We start from the raw sequence: 15,536 nt of genomic DNA on the forward strand, positions 1-15,536 counted from the left end.
TTAAATTAATTTCTCTAGCATCCATAAGGGATATTGAGGACAGAATTAGTACAATGGGGGTATAGACGGGTCCAAAGGAGCCAGTGCACTTTAAATTTCTTCCACAGGGTGTGCTGGCTCCTCCCCTCTATGCCTCTTCCTACAGCTCAGTTTAGAAAAAAATGCCCTCAGGAGAGGTTGCACACTCTTGTTCAGCAGGGCATGGCGCCTTGGCTGTCGCATGCCGCAGCATGCCGCACACTCCTAACGCTGCCTGAAGGTGATCATCGGTGGTGAGTACCAACCGGGGGCCCCGCTAGGGGGGTCCCCCGGTTTATTGTGCGGCTAAAAGCGCGGGTGTAGCGACCTGGTCCCTCCTGGGGGGGACCCGCTATAGCCCCTGCGTGAGACTGGCTAATTTAGGGTAAACCAAGCATTTATGTACGGTTTTACAACTTGGGAGACATGGCCAGTATACAGAGGTAGCTCCGGCGCCATAGCAATATATCAATACAGGCTGTGTTGTATGTGTATTGTACCTGGGGGGGGTTTCTGATTCACAATGGTAAAACAGAAGTCGTGCAGTGTATGTAAGGCTAGATTCTCTCCTAGTTCATCTGGCTCAATATCACATGAGCAGTGTAATCAGCGATCTCTGAATGCTGATAACAATGTGGGGGAGAGTCAAAACTATGATGTCTAATATGTCATCTCAGCTCACTGCAAATGCCAATAAGACTCAGGAACTGCAACAAGCAGTGGCAAGTCTCACTGCTAAACATCCTTCCCCCCGTCTACTAAGGGTGCACATAAACGTGCTTTACCTGCACTACTCTCAGATACTGATGATGATATACAGGATGATGGGGATGATGTGGACCCCATAAGGGGGGATCCCACCCCCACCCAAGGTATTGAGCCCCTCATATTGGCTATTAGGAATGTGTTAAAGCTCCCCCTGGAGGATGCTATTAATCAGCAGTCATTTTTCCTCCCACAAGACAAAATGGCAGTCACATTTCCTGTTTCCAAGGAATTGGATGACTTATTTAAAATGGCCTGGAAGAATCCAGATAAAAAATATCAGGTGTCCAAACGGTTTTTGCATACATTCCCCTTTGCACCTGAAGGCAGGAAATTCTTGGAAGGGTCTCCGGCAGTAGACGTCTCAGTCTTTCTCCTTTCTAAAAAGGCGGTACTCCCTGCTCCTTTACAGTAAAGGACCCGGCAGACAGGAAAATTGAGACCACTCTAAAATCTATTTACATTGCTGCAGACGTTGCTGAAAGGCCGGTCATTGCAGGTTGCTGGATGACACATGCAATTACCTACACATCCCAATTTGGCCTCCTCAGCATGCCTATCTGAGGTTTGCCCTACTGAACGATCACTACCAGTTTCAGGCGTTACCCTTCGACCTGTCTACAGCTCCGAGGGTGTTCACGAAGGTGATGGTAGAAATTATGTTTCAGCTCAGGGTCCAAGGGGGTCAATGTAATTCCATACATGGACGATCTCCTGATTAAGTCGAGTTCCAGGGAGCTTCTATTGCTACATATAGATCGCACTATCCAACTTCTGTCTCACCACGGGTGGATACTCAATCTGCAGAAGTCCCACCTGGAACCATCTCAGAGACTCCTGTTTCCGGGAATGCTACTGGATACTGTAGCACAGAGAGTGTTCCTCCTAGTGGAAAAAGCGAGAACACTCCAGGAAATGGTCGCATGGTACTCAGACCTGCTCGAGTCTCCATTCATCTTTGCATAAAATTATTGGGAAAGATGGTGTCCTCCTACGAGGCGATACAGTATGGAAGGTTCCATGCCAAACCCTTCCAATTGGACATCCTGAACAAGTGGTCCGGTTCCCATCTTCAGATGCACCGGATGATTCAGCTGTCACCTCAGACCAGGATTTCACTCCTGTGGTGGCTACAGTCTTCCAACCTCCTGGAAGGCCGAAGCTTCGGGATTAAGGATTGGATCCTCCTCACAACGGATGTGAGTCTAAGAGGATGGGGAGCTGTCACCTAAGGGGCGCAGTTCCAGGGCAGGTGGTCTGCCCAAGAGGCCCTACTTCCAATTAACATTCTGGAACTTTGGGCTATCCACAATGCTCTGCTTCAGGCGTCTCATCTACTACGGGATCGGGCGATCCAGGTGCAGTCGGACAACGCCTCGGCGGTGGCGTAGATCAATCGACAAGGAGGAACAAAAAGCAGGGCCTGCATGCGAGAAGTGTCAAGAATACTCCTCTGGGCAGAAAGAAATGCAAGAGCGCTGTCCGCAATCTTCATCCCGGAAGTGAACAACTGGGATGCGGACTTCCTAAGTCGCCACGACCTCCACCCGGGGGAGTGGGGACTACACCCTCAGGTGTTCCACCTGATCATCGACAGGTGGGGTTGCCCACAGATCGACTTGATGGCCTCTCGTCTCAACAAGAAGCTTCGCTGCTACTGCTCACGAACCAGGGACCCTCAGGCAAGCGCAGTGGATACACTGACTTCGCCTTGGCCTTACCAGCTGGTCTACCTGTTTCCTCTGATTCCTCTGATCCCAAGGGTGCTCAAGCGGATCAGACATTAAAGAGTGGAAGCAATCTTGATTGCCCCGGATTGGCCCCAAAGAGCGTGGTACACGGCTCTGTTGGACTTGTCCGTAGAGGACCCTTGGCCTCTACCACTAAGAAGGGATCTTCTTCAACAAGGACCATTCGTCTACCCTGACTTACGGCGGCTTCGTTTGATGGCATGGAAGTTGAGCGGAACATCCTAGCTCACAAAGGGCTTTCCAAAAAGGTCATTGCCACTATGGTGCAAGCTAGAAAACCTGTGACGTCAAAACACTATCATCATATCTGGCGGAGATATGTCTCGTGGTGCGAGGAACGCAAATATCCCTCTGCAGAATTCCACTTGGTAAGGTTCCTCCGTTTTCTGCAGGCAGGAGTGGATAAAGGCTTGCGTCTGGGATCCATTAAGGTCCAGATTTCAGCTCTTTCCATCTTCTTTCAGAAGAAGTTGGCTCTCTTGCCGGAAGTTCAGACCTTCTTGCAAAGGGTGCTTCACATACAACCTCCTTTCATGCCGCCTACGGCACCTTGGGATCTGGATGTAGTGTTACGCTTTATACAGTCCTCCTGGTTTGAACCTCTGACGACGGTAGAAGATAAGTACCTCACGTGAAAATCAGTGATGTTACTGGCCCTGGCTTCTGCTAGGCGTGTCTCAGAATTGGGGGCCTTGTCGTGCAAAAGTCCGTACTTGGGGGGTCATTCCGAGTTGATCGTAGCTGTGGTAAATTTAGCACAGCTACGATCATGTTCCCAGACAAGTACAAAAGCATTGCACAGCGGCGATGCTTTTGTACTTGTTGAGTAACTCCCGGCCAGCGCAGCTCCTGCGGCTGACCGGGAGTTGCTTGTCGTTGATCCTGGTTGCAGCGGCTGCGTGTGCCGTCACGCAGCCTCTGCGGCCCGCCCCCGCACGGTCCGGCCACGCCTGCATTGGCCGGACCGCACCCCCAAAATGGCGGCCAAACGCCGCCATGCCGCCCCCTCCCGCCCGGCGACCACCTCTGCCTGTCAATCAGGCAGAGGCGATCGCTAGGAAACGACGGCCCCGGCATGCGCCTGCGCACTGCGGCGCCGGCACATGCGCAGTTCCAACCCGATCGCTGCGCTGCAAACAAGTGCAGCGAGCGTTCGGGTTGGAATGACCCCCTTGGTCTTTTACGAGAACAGAGCGGAGCTGCGGACTAGACAGCAGTTCCTACCGAAGGTGGTCTCTGCGTTTCACTTGAATCAACCTATTGTGATTCCGTCCGGTTCTGACACTTCTGCTCTTCCGGAGGTGTTGGATGCAGTGCGAGCCTTGAAAATATATGTCAAGAGGACGGCTCGGATCAGAAAGACGGATTCCTTGTTCGTGCTGTATGATGCGTGGAAAAAGGGTTGCCCTGCTTCAAAGCAGTCCATTGCTCGTTGGATTAGACTTACTATCCAACAAGCCTATGGGTTGGCAGCCTTACGGGTTTCACAGTCTCTGAAGGCCCACTCTACTAGATCGGTGGGTTCTACCTGGGCAGCTGCCCGTGGAGTCTCGGCCCTACAACTATGCCGAGCTGCTACCTGGTCGGCGACAAACACCTTTGTGAAGTTCTACAAGTTTGATACCCTGGCCAAAGAGGATACCCAGTTTGGGCAGGCGGTGCTGCAGATGTCTCCGCACGTTCCCGCCCGTTCTGGAAGCTTTGGGACATCCCCATCGTACTAATTCTGTCCCCAATATCCCCTATGGATGCTAGAGAAAATAGAATTTTAAATCCTTTTCTCGTAGTCAATAAGGGATATTGGGCGCCCGCCTCTGTGCAGTGACTTTCTGCAGGTTCTCTGTTACGTGTTCCTGTTCAGCTGTTGCTGTTAATGTTGCCAGTCTTTGCTGGCTAAGTTATATATTGGTGTGCTGGTGTGTTAATCTCACCACACCTCCTGTTGTTATGTTCCTTCTCTCAAGTATGTCATTCTCCTTCGGGCACTGTTTTACCTATAACTGAGCTGTAAGAGGAGGCATAGAGGGGGGGGGGGGGGGGAGCCAGCACACCCAGTGAAAGAAATTTAAAGTACACTGGCTCCTTTGGACCCATCTATACCCTCATCGTACTAATTCTGTCCCCCAATATCCCTTATGGACTACAAGATAAGGATTTACCGGTAGGTATTAAAATCCTATTTTTGGCCACCATTACATTTTTAAGATATTTGTTCTAAACAAATAGTTAAAATTAGAAATGATTTGTATTTGTTACTTGTTTCATCTCAGGCGTCAGTTTTCATTAGTACATCTTGTCATTTGTTGGTTGCTTTGATGCTGAAGTTCTCCTTCAAAGTTACATTTCATTTTGGCGATACAGCATGATCTAAATAACTGGGCTATTATCTAATCTATGTGATTACAGAGCAAGAAGATATCACTGGTGCAGTTGCTGGAGCTGTGATTGCGACACTTATCTCTACGTTACTTCTGGTCTCAGCCGTGTTGTTGTACATGAAATTGTTTAAGAAAGGTGAGTGCTATACAAGGAGTACCGGGTGATAGGTCGACAGTCAATATGGTCAACGTTGTCAAAAGGTCGACATGTAATAGGTAGACAGTACTTCAGGTAGACAGGTACAAAAGGTCGACAAATTCAAATGATCGACGTGACACTGGTCGACACACATGGTCGACACAGTTTATTTATTTTAATTTTGTTCAAGTTTTCATTATTTACCATCCACGTAGACTATGATTGGTAATAGTAACCTGTTCCGAGCGCAGCGGTAGCAGAGCGTGGCACCTTGCCTGCAGCATGGCGTTGGAAGCAGTATCCTAATTGGGGGTGCATGTGGTTTAAAATGGTAAATGGCACCCACATTTTTTTTCAACAAAACCTGGTGTCGACCTTTTATGTGTTGTCCATTTCCATGTCGACCTTTGACCGTTGTGTCGACATTTTGTACCTGTCTACCTGTTACATGTCGACATTTTGCCTCTGTCGACCTTTTGACCCATTGACCTCTTGCATGTCGACCATATGGGGTTGGCCTATTGACTGCTGACCTATTTATGGTTCGACCCAATGATCCACACATAAGGTACTGTACCAAACTCACCGTTAGGCTTCTGGTAACCAATTAATGCCGGTTTAATTTAATGCCTTTAAGACAAAATTGTTAGGGGGAAATGCATCAAATATTCCAAAGAGGCCAAGTGGAGAAGTTGCCTATAGCAACCAATGAGCTTCTAGCTATCATTCATCAAGTAAATTCAATAATATGATAGCTAGCAGCTGATTGTTTGCTAGGAAAACTTCTCTATATGTCATCTTTAGAAGGTAATACACCTCACCTTCAATCACTTGTAGTATGTGTTCCTAGTGTGTGTGATTTCCATATTGATATTTGTGAGCGGTGGGGATCTGGCAGTGCAATGTATGGTCTCACATCTGGGGCATACCTACCTTTTTCATCACTTCTAGCAGTCATGTCCACAGTGATGAACTGGAGCCCCTAATCGGCCTCGTCAACCTAAGTGTGCGTGCAGAAAGGGGGAGTGGCTATGTCTCACAGGGGTGTTTCACAAGTCACATGTGTACCCTGTCTTTCAGCAGAGCACCAGAAGGCGGAGCTGTCAGCCCTTCTGGCATTTGCATGTCCCTCAGAGTACGCAGCCTCCGGGTGTTAGAGATGTAGCCATAATATGCAGAAGCAGAACGAGGGAATATTCAGGCTGGACAGGGTCAGGCAGACGAGGGCCCAAATCAGAGACAAAGAGCTTGTCACGGTCCGTATAATGGTCTTAGCACGTCAGCATGCACAGTGGGCCTGTTTCTCAGTCGGACGCACGTGGAAATCCGCACGGATTTGTCGGATTTTAGTAACCTGGGCATGCATCAAAGAAAGCAATCAGTATTTCTGCATACGTCGGATCAGGCCTACACACACTGACAGAGATCGCTAGTTCATATGGATTCAGAGGCGCACAATATAGCCCCCTGCGTGCACCCGAAAAGAGGGGTGGTCTAGGATAAAGGGGCTTGGCCTTGTGGGAACCCCCATTTACCTCAGTCCGGGGCGTGGTCTTGCTGGAAGGGTGCGTGGGGAGAGCCCCCAATTTCATCACTCCAGGGGCGGCCTAGCAATCCTGGATGCTGGGCTTTCCCTGAGAGACTCGTCTGGCTGCGCTGCCCGCACGTCCTCTGTGACAGGAGTAAGAACTTGGGCGTTTTTTTTAAATAGGCAATCACTTACAAGGCATGGTTTTGCCTATAAGGGATTGCCGCTTTAAAAAAATGTCAGAGTTCAACCGGCGTTCCCACACAGCCGCTGAACTCTGTGTCATTACATCCGGCCCCATGTGTTGATCACTGGCACAATCCTGAATCAGCCCAACAAGAGCCATATTGTCTCGTCAGTCGTATCCTGAAAGAAAGCACCAACAGTACAGCGCATGTGGTCCTTGTAATATGTATAGAGTGAGTCTCCACCATAGTAGGCAATCTGGCAGAGGGGGCAGGCTGCACTGACCCAACAGTCAGGGAGAGGTTTGGTTGCGCCAGCGTTATAAGCACACGCAGTTCATTTCTTCCCTGGCTGTGCAAAGTGGCGTGTATCCTTTCCTTACACACAGCATTATCATAGCTCCTACATGTTAATGTTTAGCATCAGAGGTAACCTCTATATGCAACATGCACAGTCATATCCGCCCACCCAGATCACTATACACCAGGTGGCCCTCCAGCTACTGTGGAACTACACATACCAGCATGCTCTTCCACAGTTTTAACATGCCCTAATAGCATAACTGTGGCAGGGCATGCTGGGATGTGTATATCACAACAGCTGGAGGACCACATGTTGAATACCCCTGCTATAAGTACCTTTGCCTGTAGGGTGCAGTGCTGATACTAGCTGTACATATATCTCACCTGAGGCTGGACATCTCCAGTATACAGCAGGTCCCATCTCACCCTCCTCTAACCATGGCCCGCCTCCAGAGAGCAGGGATATCCCCCATCACCCCCAAACATCTCTGTGTATTATATATACAGCCCAGTCTGTGCCCCTGCACCAGCATAAGTTATTACATGATATTATTTATTCCCCGCAGACCCTCCCAGTCTTACTGAGATATCGGGAAACGAGCAGATGATTGACATGACCAGGACGTCCCTCACCTGTCAGATCACGGGCTTCAGGCCCAGTGACATTAAAATCTCTGTACGTCTTAGACGAGGAGAGATGATGATGGATATCTACACCTGGAGATCCGGAGACTCCATTCCCCCAGCCCGCATGACGAGAGATGACAGCACTGGGGGTGACCGTGTGGTTATAGGTGTAGAGGAACAGCAGGGGCTGATTAATGGGGCTGTAAATCACGAGGAAAGACCCCTACGGCTAGAATTGGTTCCTGTTATAAAGACCAGCAGACTTGGTACTTCCAGCTGTCAGTGTTCTATTCATATAACTCCCAGCTTTGATGAAGATAACGGAGCAGAACTGTCTGTACATGTAGTGCACCCGGCTCTGAGAACACCGATCTCTGTACAGAGAACACTGAACGTCATTGGAGGTAAGGCTCGTCTCTGATAGATCTGAGGTTCATTTATTGGAGTGATTTGTTATTATATTGTGGTATCTGTGTGGGTGTATAATGGGGGTCATTCCGAGTTGTTCGCTCGGTAAAAATCTTCGCATCGCAGCGATTTTCCGCTTAATGCGCATGCGCAATGTCCGCACTGCGACTGCGCCAAGTAAATTTGCTATGCACTTAGGAATTTTACTCACGGCATTTTCATCGTTCTGGCGATCGTAATGTGATTGACAGGAAATGGGTGTTACTGGGCGGAAACAGGCCGTTTTATGGGCGTGTGGGAAAAAACGCTACCGTTTCCGGAAAAAACGCAGGAGTGGCCGGAGAAACGGGGGAGTGTCTGGGCGAACGCTGGGTGCGTTTGTGACGTCAAACCAGGAACGACAAGCACTGAAATGATCGCAGATGCCGAGTAAGTCTGGAGCTACTCAGAAACTGCTACGAGGTGTGTAATCGCAATATTGCGAATACATCGTTCGCAATTTTAAGATGCTAAGATTCACTCCCAGTAGGCGGCGGCTTAGCATGAGCAAATCTGCTAAAATCCGCTTGCGAGCGAACAACTCGGAATGACCCCCAATATACAGACAGTACTTACACAGAGACGCAGCACTGGCAGAGTCACAGCCCAATCCTGAGTTGGACGCACTGCCGATGTTCATGCAAGTTGTCGATGTTTTTCAAGTACGCATGCATCTACAGAGCTAAAACATTGCATAGTGCATGTGTCCCACGGTGTGCGTACAAAGTGACAGGGCCGAAGGAGACGCACAGATCCGTATTGTGCATTCCTAGGTGGTGACTGAGATGTGGCTATTCATATGGGATGCGGCCACCGGTCACTATATCGACGCCGGGATCCTGACCTATCACCAGCCCGCCGGTCGGCATGCCGACCAACAGGGACTATTCCCACGACACCCATAGAGAGGGAATAGAACCTGTGGCGGGCTTTGTTGCGCTCACCCCCCTCACGGCCAACTAACCACTGGTATCCCGGCATTGGTATGGTGCCCGCCGGTCACCCAAAGCCAACCCATTATATCATATACAGTATATCCATATCCATACATCTTATGGGTGTGTTGAATTAGTGTTGCAGACGTGGGTGTGAACTTAGATGCTTAACCGTGTACATAGGAGGCCGTACAATGACAGAGGTTCTGCACCTTACGTGGGGTTTGTGAAAGTTTTGATGGTGCGTCCGATGGTTGCGATTAAAAACAGTCAAAGTGGGCGTCCCAGTCTTTGAACATGCCGGCAAACAGATGTACCTCAAGGAAGGGCTTGTACTAGCGTTAATGGGTATTGCATGAACCAATGTAATGAGTCCGTGATAAATCCAGTAAGACGGAATAAAGTCTATTGGTAAAAGTTCAATATTTTTATACAGAGATGTTTATGTCATCAAAGAAGTGTTCTTGAATCAGAAACGGAATTTCCACAGGTTACACACCATACTGACATGGATGGCGTGTTTCCAAAGTCCGTAAAGGTTTCTTTTCCGTTGGGATTTCGTCCAAATGGAGCTCGTCTGGATGGACCTCTTCAAGGAATGGTATTTTCTCACGTGTAGAGCCGAAAATATAAACAAAAAGGGACCATTGGTATAGTATATCCCAGATCTTGTTTAAAAGGCTAAGTGAGAAGAGGAGGTGGGATCCTTATATGCTGTTAAATGATTCCTAATGTACCAAATTTTCGTGGGTACGTATGTTTGTCCCCTCATAAAGGTATCTTTAAAGGGTGATGGGAACTCAGAAGACAAAAAAGTGATGTCAATAAGTAGGGCATACCCCAACTCACGTCAGGAAAGTGATCCAATGCTCATAAAGGTATCTTTCAATCTTATCCTCCTTTCAGTTCCGTCCTCCATGATCAATACTTGTAGATGGTATATTTCTGACTTCCCTGAAGGTGTCTTCTCCAAAAGGTCCTTTTTCTGGAATTTTCTCCTCCCGTATGAGGCCAAAAAATGTAAACAGAAAAGGGACCAATGGTGTAATATTTCCCAACTTGTGTGTGTAGGGCTATATGGGGAGAAGGGGTGTGATTCTTATATGTTACTTAATTATTCCAGACATACCAAACTTTCATGGGTACCGTACGTATATAGGTCCTCTTATAATGATATCTTTAGGGAGTGGTGGAAACTCAAGGAACAAATAGTGATGTCAATAAGTGAGGCGTACCCCAACTCGCATCTGGAGTGTAGTCCAAATGTCTAAAAAGGTTTCTTTGGGGCTTCTCCTCCTTCCAGTACCGTCCTGATCAGGAGTAATTTATTGGTGTGTTGATTCCATAAAACTTTTAAAATACACAACTACAATGTACATGGAGTATACAGATGGAGGAAACACCATACAACTTAAGGGAACAGATGTAAATGGTACACAGAACCTGGGATGTGGTGAAGTCCGGACTGCCACGCTCCTGGGACTGGACCCTTAAGTGGTGGAGTGTCCTCCTTTTAAAAACCAACGCGTTTCAACGTACTGTCTTTATCAAGGTATATGTGCTCTCCAAATGTGACAGATATTTAAACCCTCAGCTATAGATCCGCCTTCTCAGGGGGCGTGGAATGGTATTTAACTTAAAAAGTTTATAATTGGCTTAATTTAAGCCATGGGTCATGTTTAAACAATCATAAAAAAACATTTAATACAAAGCAAAGCATATCCAGCATTCTAAATCCTGCTAAAGTGCCTCTAAAATCGTTAATTGTCATTTGCGTTCCAACGGTCTTGGAACGCAAACGGCATCCGGCGGACATCCAGTCCCAGCTCCTTCTGGTCCCAGAAGTAGCTTGCTAAAGGGGCTGTGGAAGGGTAAGTATCCTGCGTGTATAGCGCATGAGGCATTCCAGGGTCTGGAAGTGGAAGGGTGGAGCGGTCTCGGGGAGGGAGGGCGATCGCGGACCGTTTTGGGTGCTGTGTCCTACGTGTCTAACACGTGGAGCGTAAGGATGCATAGTGGCGCTTGCGTTCCAAAGACCGTTGGAACGCAAACGACAATTAGCGATTGTGGAGGGATGGAACGAGGCAGTGATTGTACAGAACAGCGCTTGCGTTCCACCAAAGCTCTCTTAATAAAATGTTGGTTGTAATCCTCCTTAAAATAAGCTAAACATAATAAAAGAAGATACTTTACATAAAAATACATGTTACAAAAGTCGGGAGTTCTCTGTTAAAGGTATCCCCGGATTGGAAAACTGACAGTATTAATTAGCTATATGCTGCACATGAAGCCTTATAATAAAGTACATTATGTTTCTATACAGCCTGGTTGTGGAATGTAAACATAGAGAGGGGAGATAAGCTGCCCCTACTCTATGATATGTGGTGAAAAGGGGAAATACACCGAAAACACTGAAATTAGGGGTCATTCCGAGTTCATCGTAGCCGTGCTAAATTTAGCACAGCTACGATCATCTTCCCTGACATGCGGGGGGACGCCCAGCATGTCAGTGCCGGCCTCCCCCGCAGAAGGGCAAAGGCATCGCAAAGCGGCGATGCCTTTGCACTTCCAGAGTAGCTCCTGGCCAGCGCAGCTTTGGCCGGACCGCGCCCACGAAACGGCGTACAAATGCCGCTGTTACACCCCCTCCCGCCCAGCGACCGCCTCTTTCCTGTCAATCAGGCAGAGGCGATCACAGCCCTGCTACGGCCTTTGGCCATCTGGCATGCGCCGATGCACAACGGCGCGGGCGCATGCGCAGTAGGGACCCGTTCGCTCGGCTGCAATAAAAAGCAGCGAGCGAACGGGTCAGAATGACCCCCTAAGTCTGAGAAGTTGTTTTGATCACAGGGAGCAGATGTTCTGAAGGAGTTCTCTTTTCTCTACTATCTATAAGAACCATTTTGTTTCAAAATCTAGGTTAAGACCTTTCGGATCTAAGGTTCCTAGATTAAAAATGGTTTGCATTTCCTTCCGTGCCAGTCTTTCTTCAGAATTGTATTTTCTCCAATTATTGTGGATTAGATGGATCCCACAAAAGGAGACCAGACTGGATATGTTACATTCGTGTAATTTTTTTTAATGAGCTGTTACTCCATGTGTAATGAGTCCCTTTTTGATGTTTCGTACGTGTTCGCTCATCCTTTGTAGACATTTGGACTACACTCCAGCTGTGAGTTGGGGTACGCCTCACTTATTAACATCACTATTTGTTCCTTGAGTTTCTATCACACCCTAAAGATACCATTATAAGAGGACCTATATACATAACCATGTAAATTTGGTACATCTGGAATCATTAAGTAACATAAGAATCACACCCCTTCTCCCCATATAGCCCTACACACACGAGTTGGGAAATATTATACCATTGGTCCCTTATCTGTTTACATTTTTTGGCCTCATACGGGAGGAGAAAATTCCAGAAAAAGGACCTTTTGGAGAAGACACCTTCAGGGAAGTCAGAAATATACCACCTACAAGTATGGATCACGGAGGACGGAACTGAAAGCAGGAGAAGATTGAAAGATACTTTTATGAGGGGTGTAGTATGGTATGCCAGCGGCCAGCATACCGGCGCCGGAATCTCGACCGCCGGCATACCGACAGCTGGGTGAGCGCAAATGAGCTCCTTGCGGGCTCGCTGCGCTCTCCACGCTGCGGGCACGGTGGCGCGCTACGCGTGCTATGCTATCTATTCTCCCTTCAAGGGGGTCGTGGACCCCAAAGAGGGAGAAAAGGTGTCAGTATGCCGGCTGTCGGGATTCCGACGCCTGTATACTGTGCGCCGGGATCCCGACAGCCGGCAAACTGAAGACCACCCCTTTATGAGCATTGGATCACTTTCCTGACGTGAGTTGGGGTATGCCCTACTTATTGACATCACTTTTTTGTCTTCTGAGTTCCCATCACCCTTTGAAGATACCTTTATGAGGGGACCAAAATACGTACCCACGTAAGTTTGGTACGTTAGGAATCATTTAACAGCATATAAGGATCCCACCTCCTCTTCTCACTTAGCCTTTCAAACACGATCTGGGATATAATATACCGTTGGTCCCTTTTTGTTTATATTATTTCGGCTCTACACGTGAGAAAATACCATTCCTTGAAGAGGTCCATCCAGACGAGCTCCATTTCGACGAAATCCCAACGAAAAAGAAACCTTTACGCACGTTGGAAACACACCATCCACGTGAGTACGGTGTGTACCCTGCGGAATTCCATTTCTGATTCAAGAACACTTCTTTGATGACATAAACATCTCTGTATAAGAATATTGAACTTTTACCAATAGACTTTATTCCGTCTTACTGGATGTATCACGGGCTCATTACATTGGTTCATGCAATACCCACTTGTCATTTGTGCAAGATAGCGCGAAAAAGGTGGTCATTTCTTTTCTGCATGTATCCCTCATTGGAGATAGAGTGACATTTCCCTTTACACACCTATCGCAGCCATCCTTGAGCGCACTAGTTTTTCTCCTCCCATTTCGGGGGTCATTCCGAGTTGATCGCTAGCTGAAAATGTTCGCTGCGCAGCGATGATGCAAAAAACGGCACTTCTGCACATGCGTATGCGCCGCAATGCGCACGCGCGACGTACTTTCACAACGGCCGACGCAGTTTTGCACAGGGTCTAGCAAAGCTTTTCAGTCGCACTGCTCGCCGCAGAGTGATTGACATGAAGTGGGCGTTTCTGGGTGTCAACTGACCGTTTTCAGGGAGTGTTCGAAAAAACGCAGGCGTGCCAGGAAAAACGCAGGTGTGTGTTTGTGACGTCAAATCCGGAACTGAATAGTCTGAAGTGATCGCAAGCGTTGAGTAGGTCTGGAGCTACTCTGAAACTGCACAATATTTTTTTTGTAGCCGCTCTGCGATCCTTTCGTTCGCACTTCTGCTAAGCTAAAATACACTCCCAGAGGGTGGCGGCTTAGCGTTTGCACGACTACTAAAAACTGCTAGAGAGCGATCAACTTGGAATGACCCCCTTCATTCGACAAACACAGACGCGGTCCACATTGTGGTGAGCAGTCATTGCATGTCTTCCACCCCCACCTGCTGGACATATGTGGAACTGCAGCAGCTTTCTTTCTTTTTTTTTGTAACAGAACATTATTATTATTATCCTTTATTTATATGGCGCCACAAAGGTTCCGCAGCGCCCAATTACAGAGTACATAAACAAATAATCAAACAGGAAAACAGCAACTTACAGTTGACGACAATATAGGACAAGTACAGGGTAAATAAACATAGCTACATCAGCAGATGACACTGGAATAAGTATCAGGTGGCAGAAGACTGCTGGATTTGGTGCAGCTGAAGATTATTAAAACATTGCGTCTGATCTAATAATTCATAGGATGGTCTAAATCTGCAAACATAGAAATGGTTAGGAAAATGCAGATAACAAGTAGTTATGGGGCTGTAAGAGTCCAAGATAAGTATAGGAAAGCTAAATGTAACTTTACTTTGGCAATAACTGTTTCATTCTCTAGTGGCTCCTAAACTGTTAACAATAATGGCTCCTGAGCGCCTGATACATGATGAGTCGGTGACGCTGACTTGTCCCATTAATGGATATAAACCCAGAGCTCTGTCTATCACTTGGGTGAGGAAGGATCAGAACCAGGAAACAGAACTTGTAACGCGGGATGGTACAGGAACCAGGATTCTGGATAACAGATACTCACACACTGCGCAGGAGATTGAGCACGATGATAAATCTTACAGCTGTATAAGTGCTTTAAGGATTAAACCAAATGTGACTGAAGATCAAGGAGTGAAATATATTTGTAGAACCCATCACCCTGCCACAGGACAAACTGCAGAGCAAGTACTGGATATGGAGGTTACCGGTGAGTGCTAGCTTTCAGAATCTATACCATACACAGGGGTGTGCTAGGATTTCTGGACAAGGTGACCGCAGGCGCACTGTGAGAATGGTAAATTGTAAATTGTTTAAACGCTGTTTCGATGCATTTTGTAATAATGTGATTAAGTATTAAATTTGTAGCTTTGTATTACGCAGCAGCACCAGAGTCAGTCTGTGAAAGGCACAATGGCCCTCATTCCGAGTTGATCGGTCGGTATTTTTCATCGCATCGCAATGAAAATCCGCTTAGTACGCATGCGCAATATTCGCACTGCGACTGCGCCAAGTAATTTAACAATGAAGATAGTATTTTTACTCACGGCTTTTTCTTCGCTCCGGCGATCGTAATGTGATTGACAGGAAATGGGTGTTACTGGGCGGAAACACAGCGTTTTATGGGCGTGTGGATGAAAACGCTACCGTTTCCGGGAAAAACGCAGGAGTGGCTGGAGAAACGGAGGAGTGGCTGGGCGAACGCTGGGTGTGTTTGTGACGTCAAACCAGGAACGACAAGCACTGAACTGATCGCACAGGCAGAGTAAGGTTGAAGTTACTCAGAAACTGCAAAGTAGTTTGTAAT

General features: G+C 47.6%; 1 protein-coding gene across 1 annotated transcript in view; it reads left to right on the top strand.

Annotated features, from left to right (window-relative positions):
• LOC134968631 (uncharacterized) overlaps window positions 1–15,536 on the top strand; it is a 99,731-nt gene that overhangs the window by 61,980 nt on the left and 22,215 nt on the right. The window contains exons 5-7 of the mRNA XM_063944163.1: window positions 4,941–5,048; window positions 7,634–8,098; window positions 14,580–14,939. Of these exons, the coding sequence (XP_063800233.1) occupies window positions 4,941–5,048; window positions 7,634–8,098; window positions 14,580–14,939 (933 nt within the window). The remainder of the gene's footprint in view (window positions 1–4,940; window positions 5,049–7,633; window positions 8,099–14,579; window positions 14,940–15,536) is intronic.

This window comes from Pseudophryne corroboree, chromosome 11, assembly GCF_028390025.1.
Source record: "Pseudophryne corroboree isolate aPseCor3 chromosome 11, aPseCor3.hap2, whole genome shotgun sequence".
Taxonomy (NCBI): Eukaryota; Metazoa; Chordata; class Amphibia; order Anura; family Myobatrachidae; genus Pseudophryne; species Pseudophryne corroboree.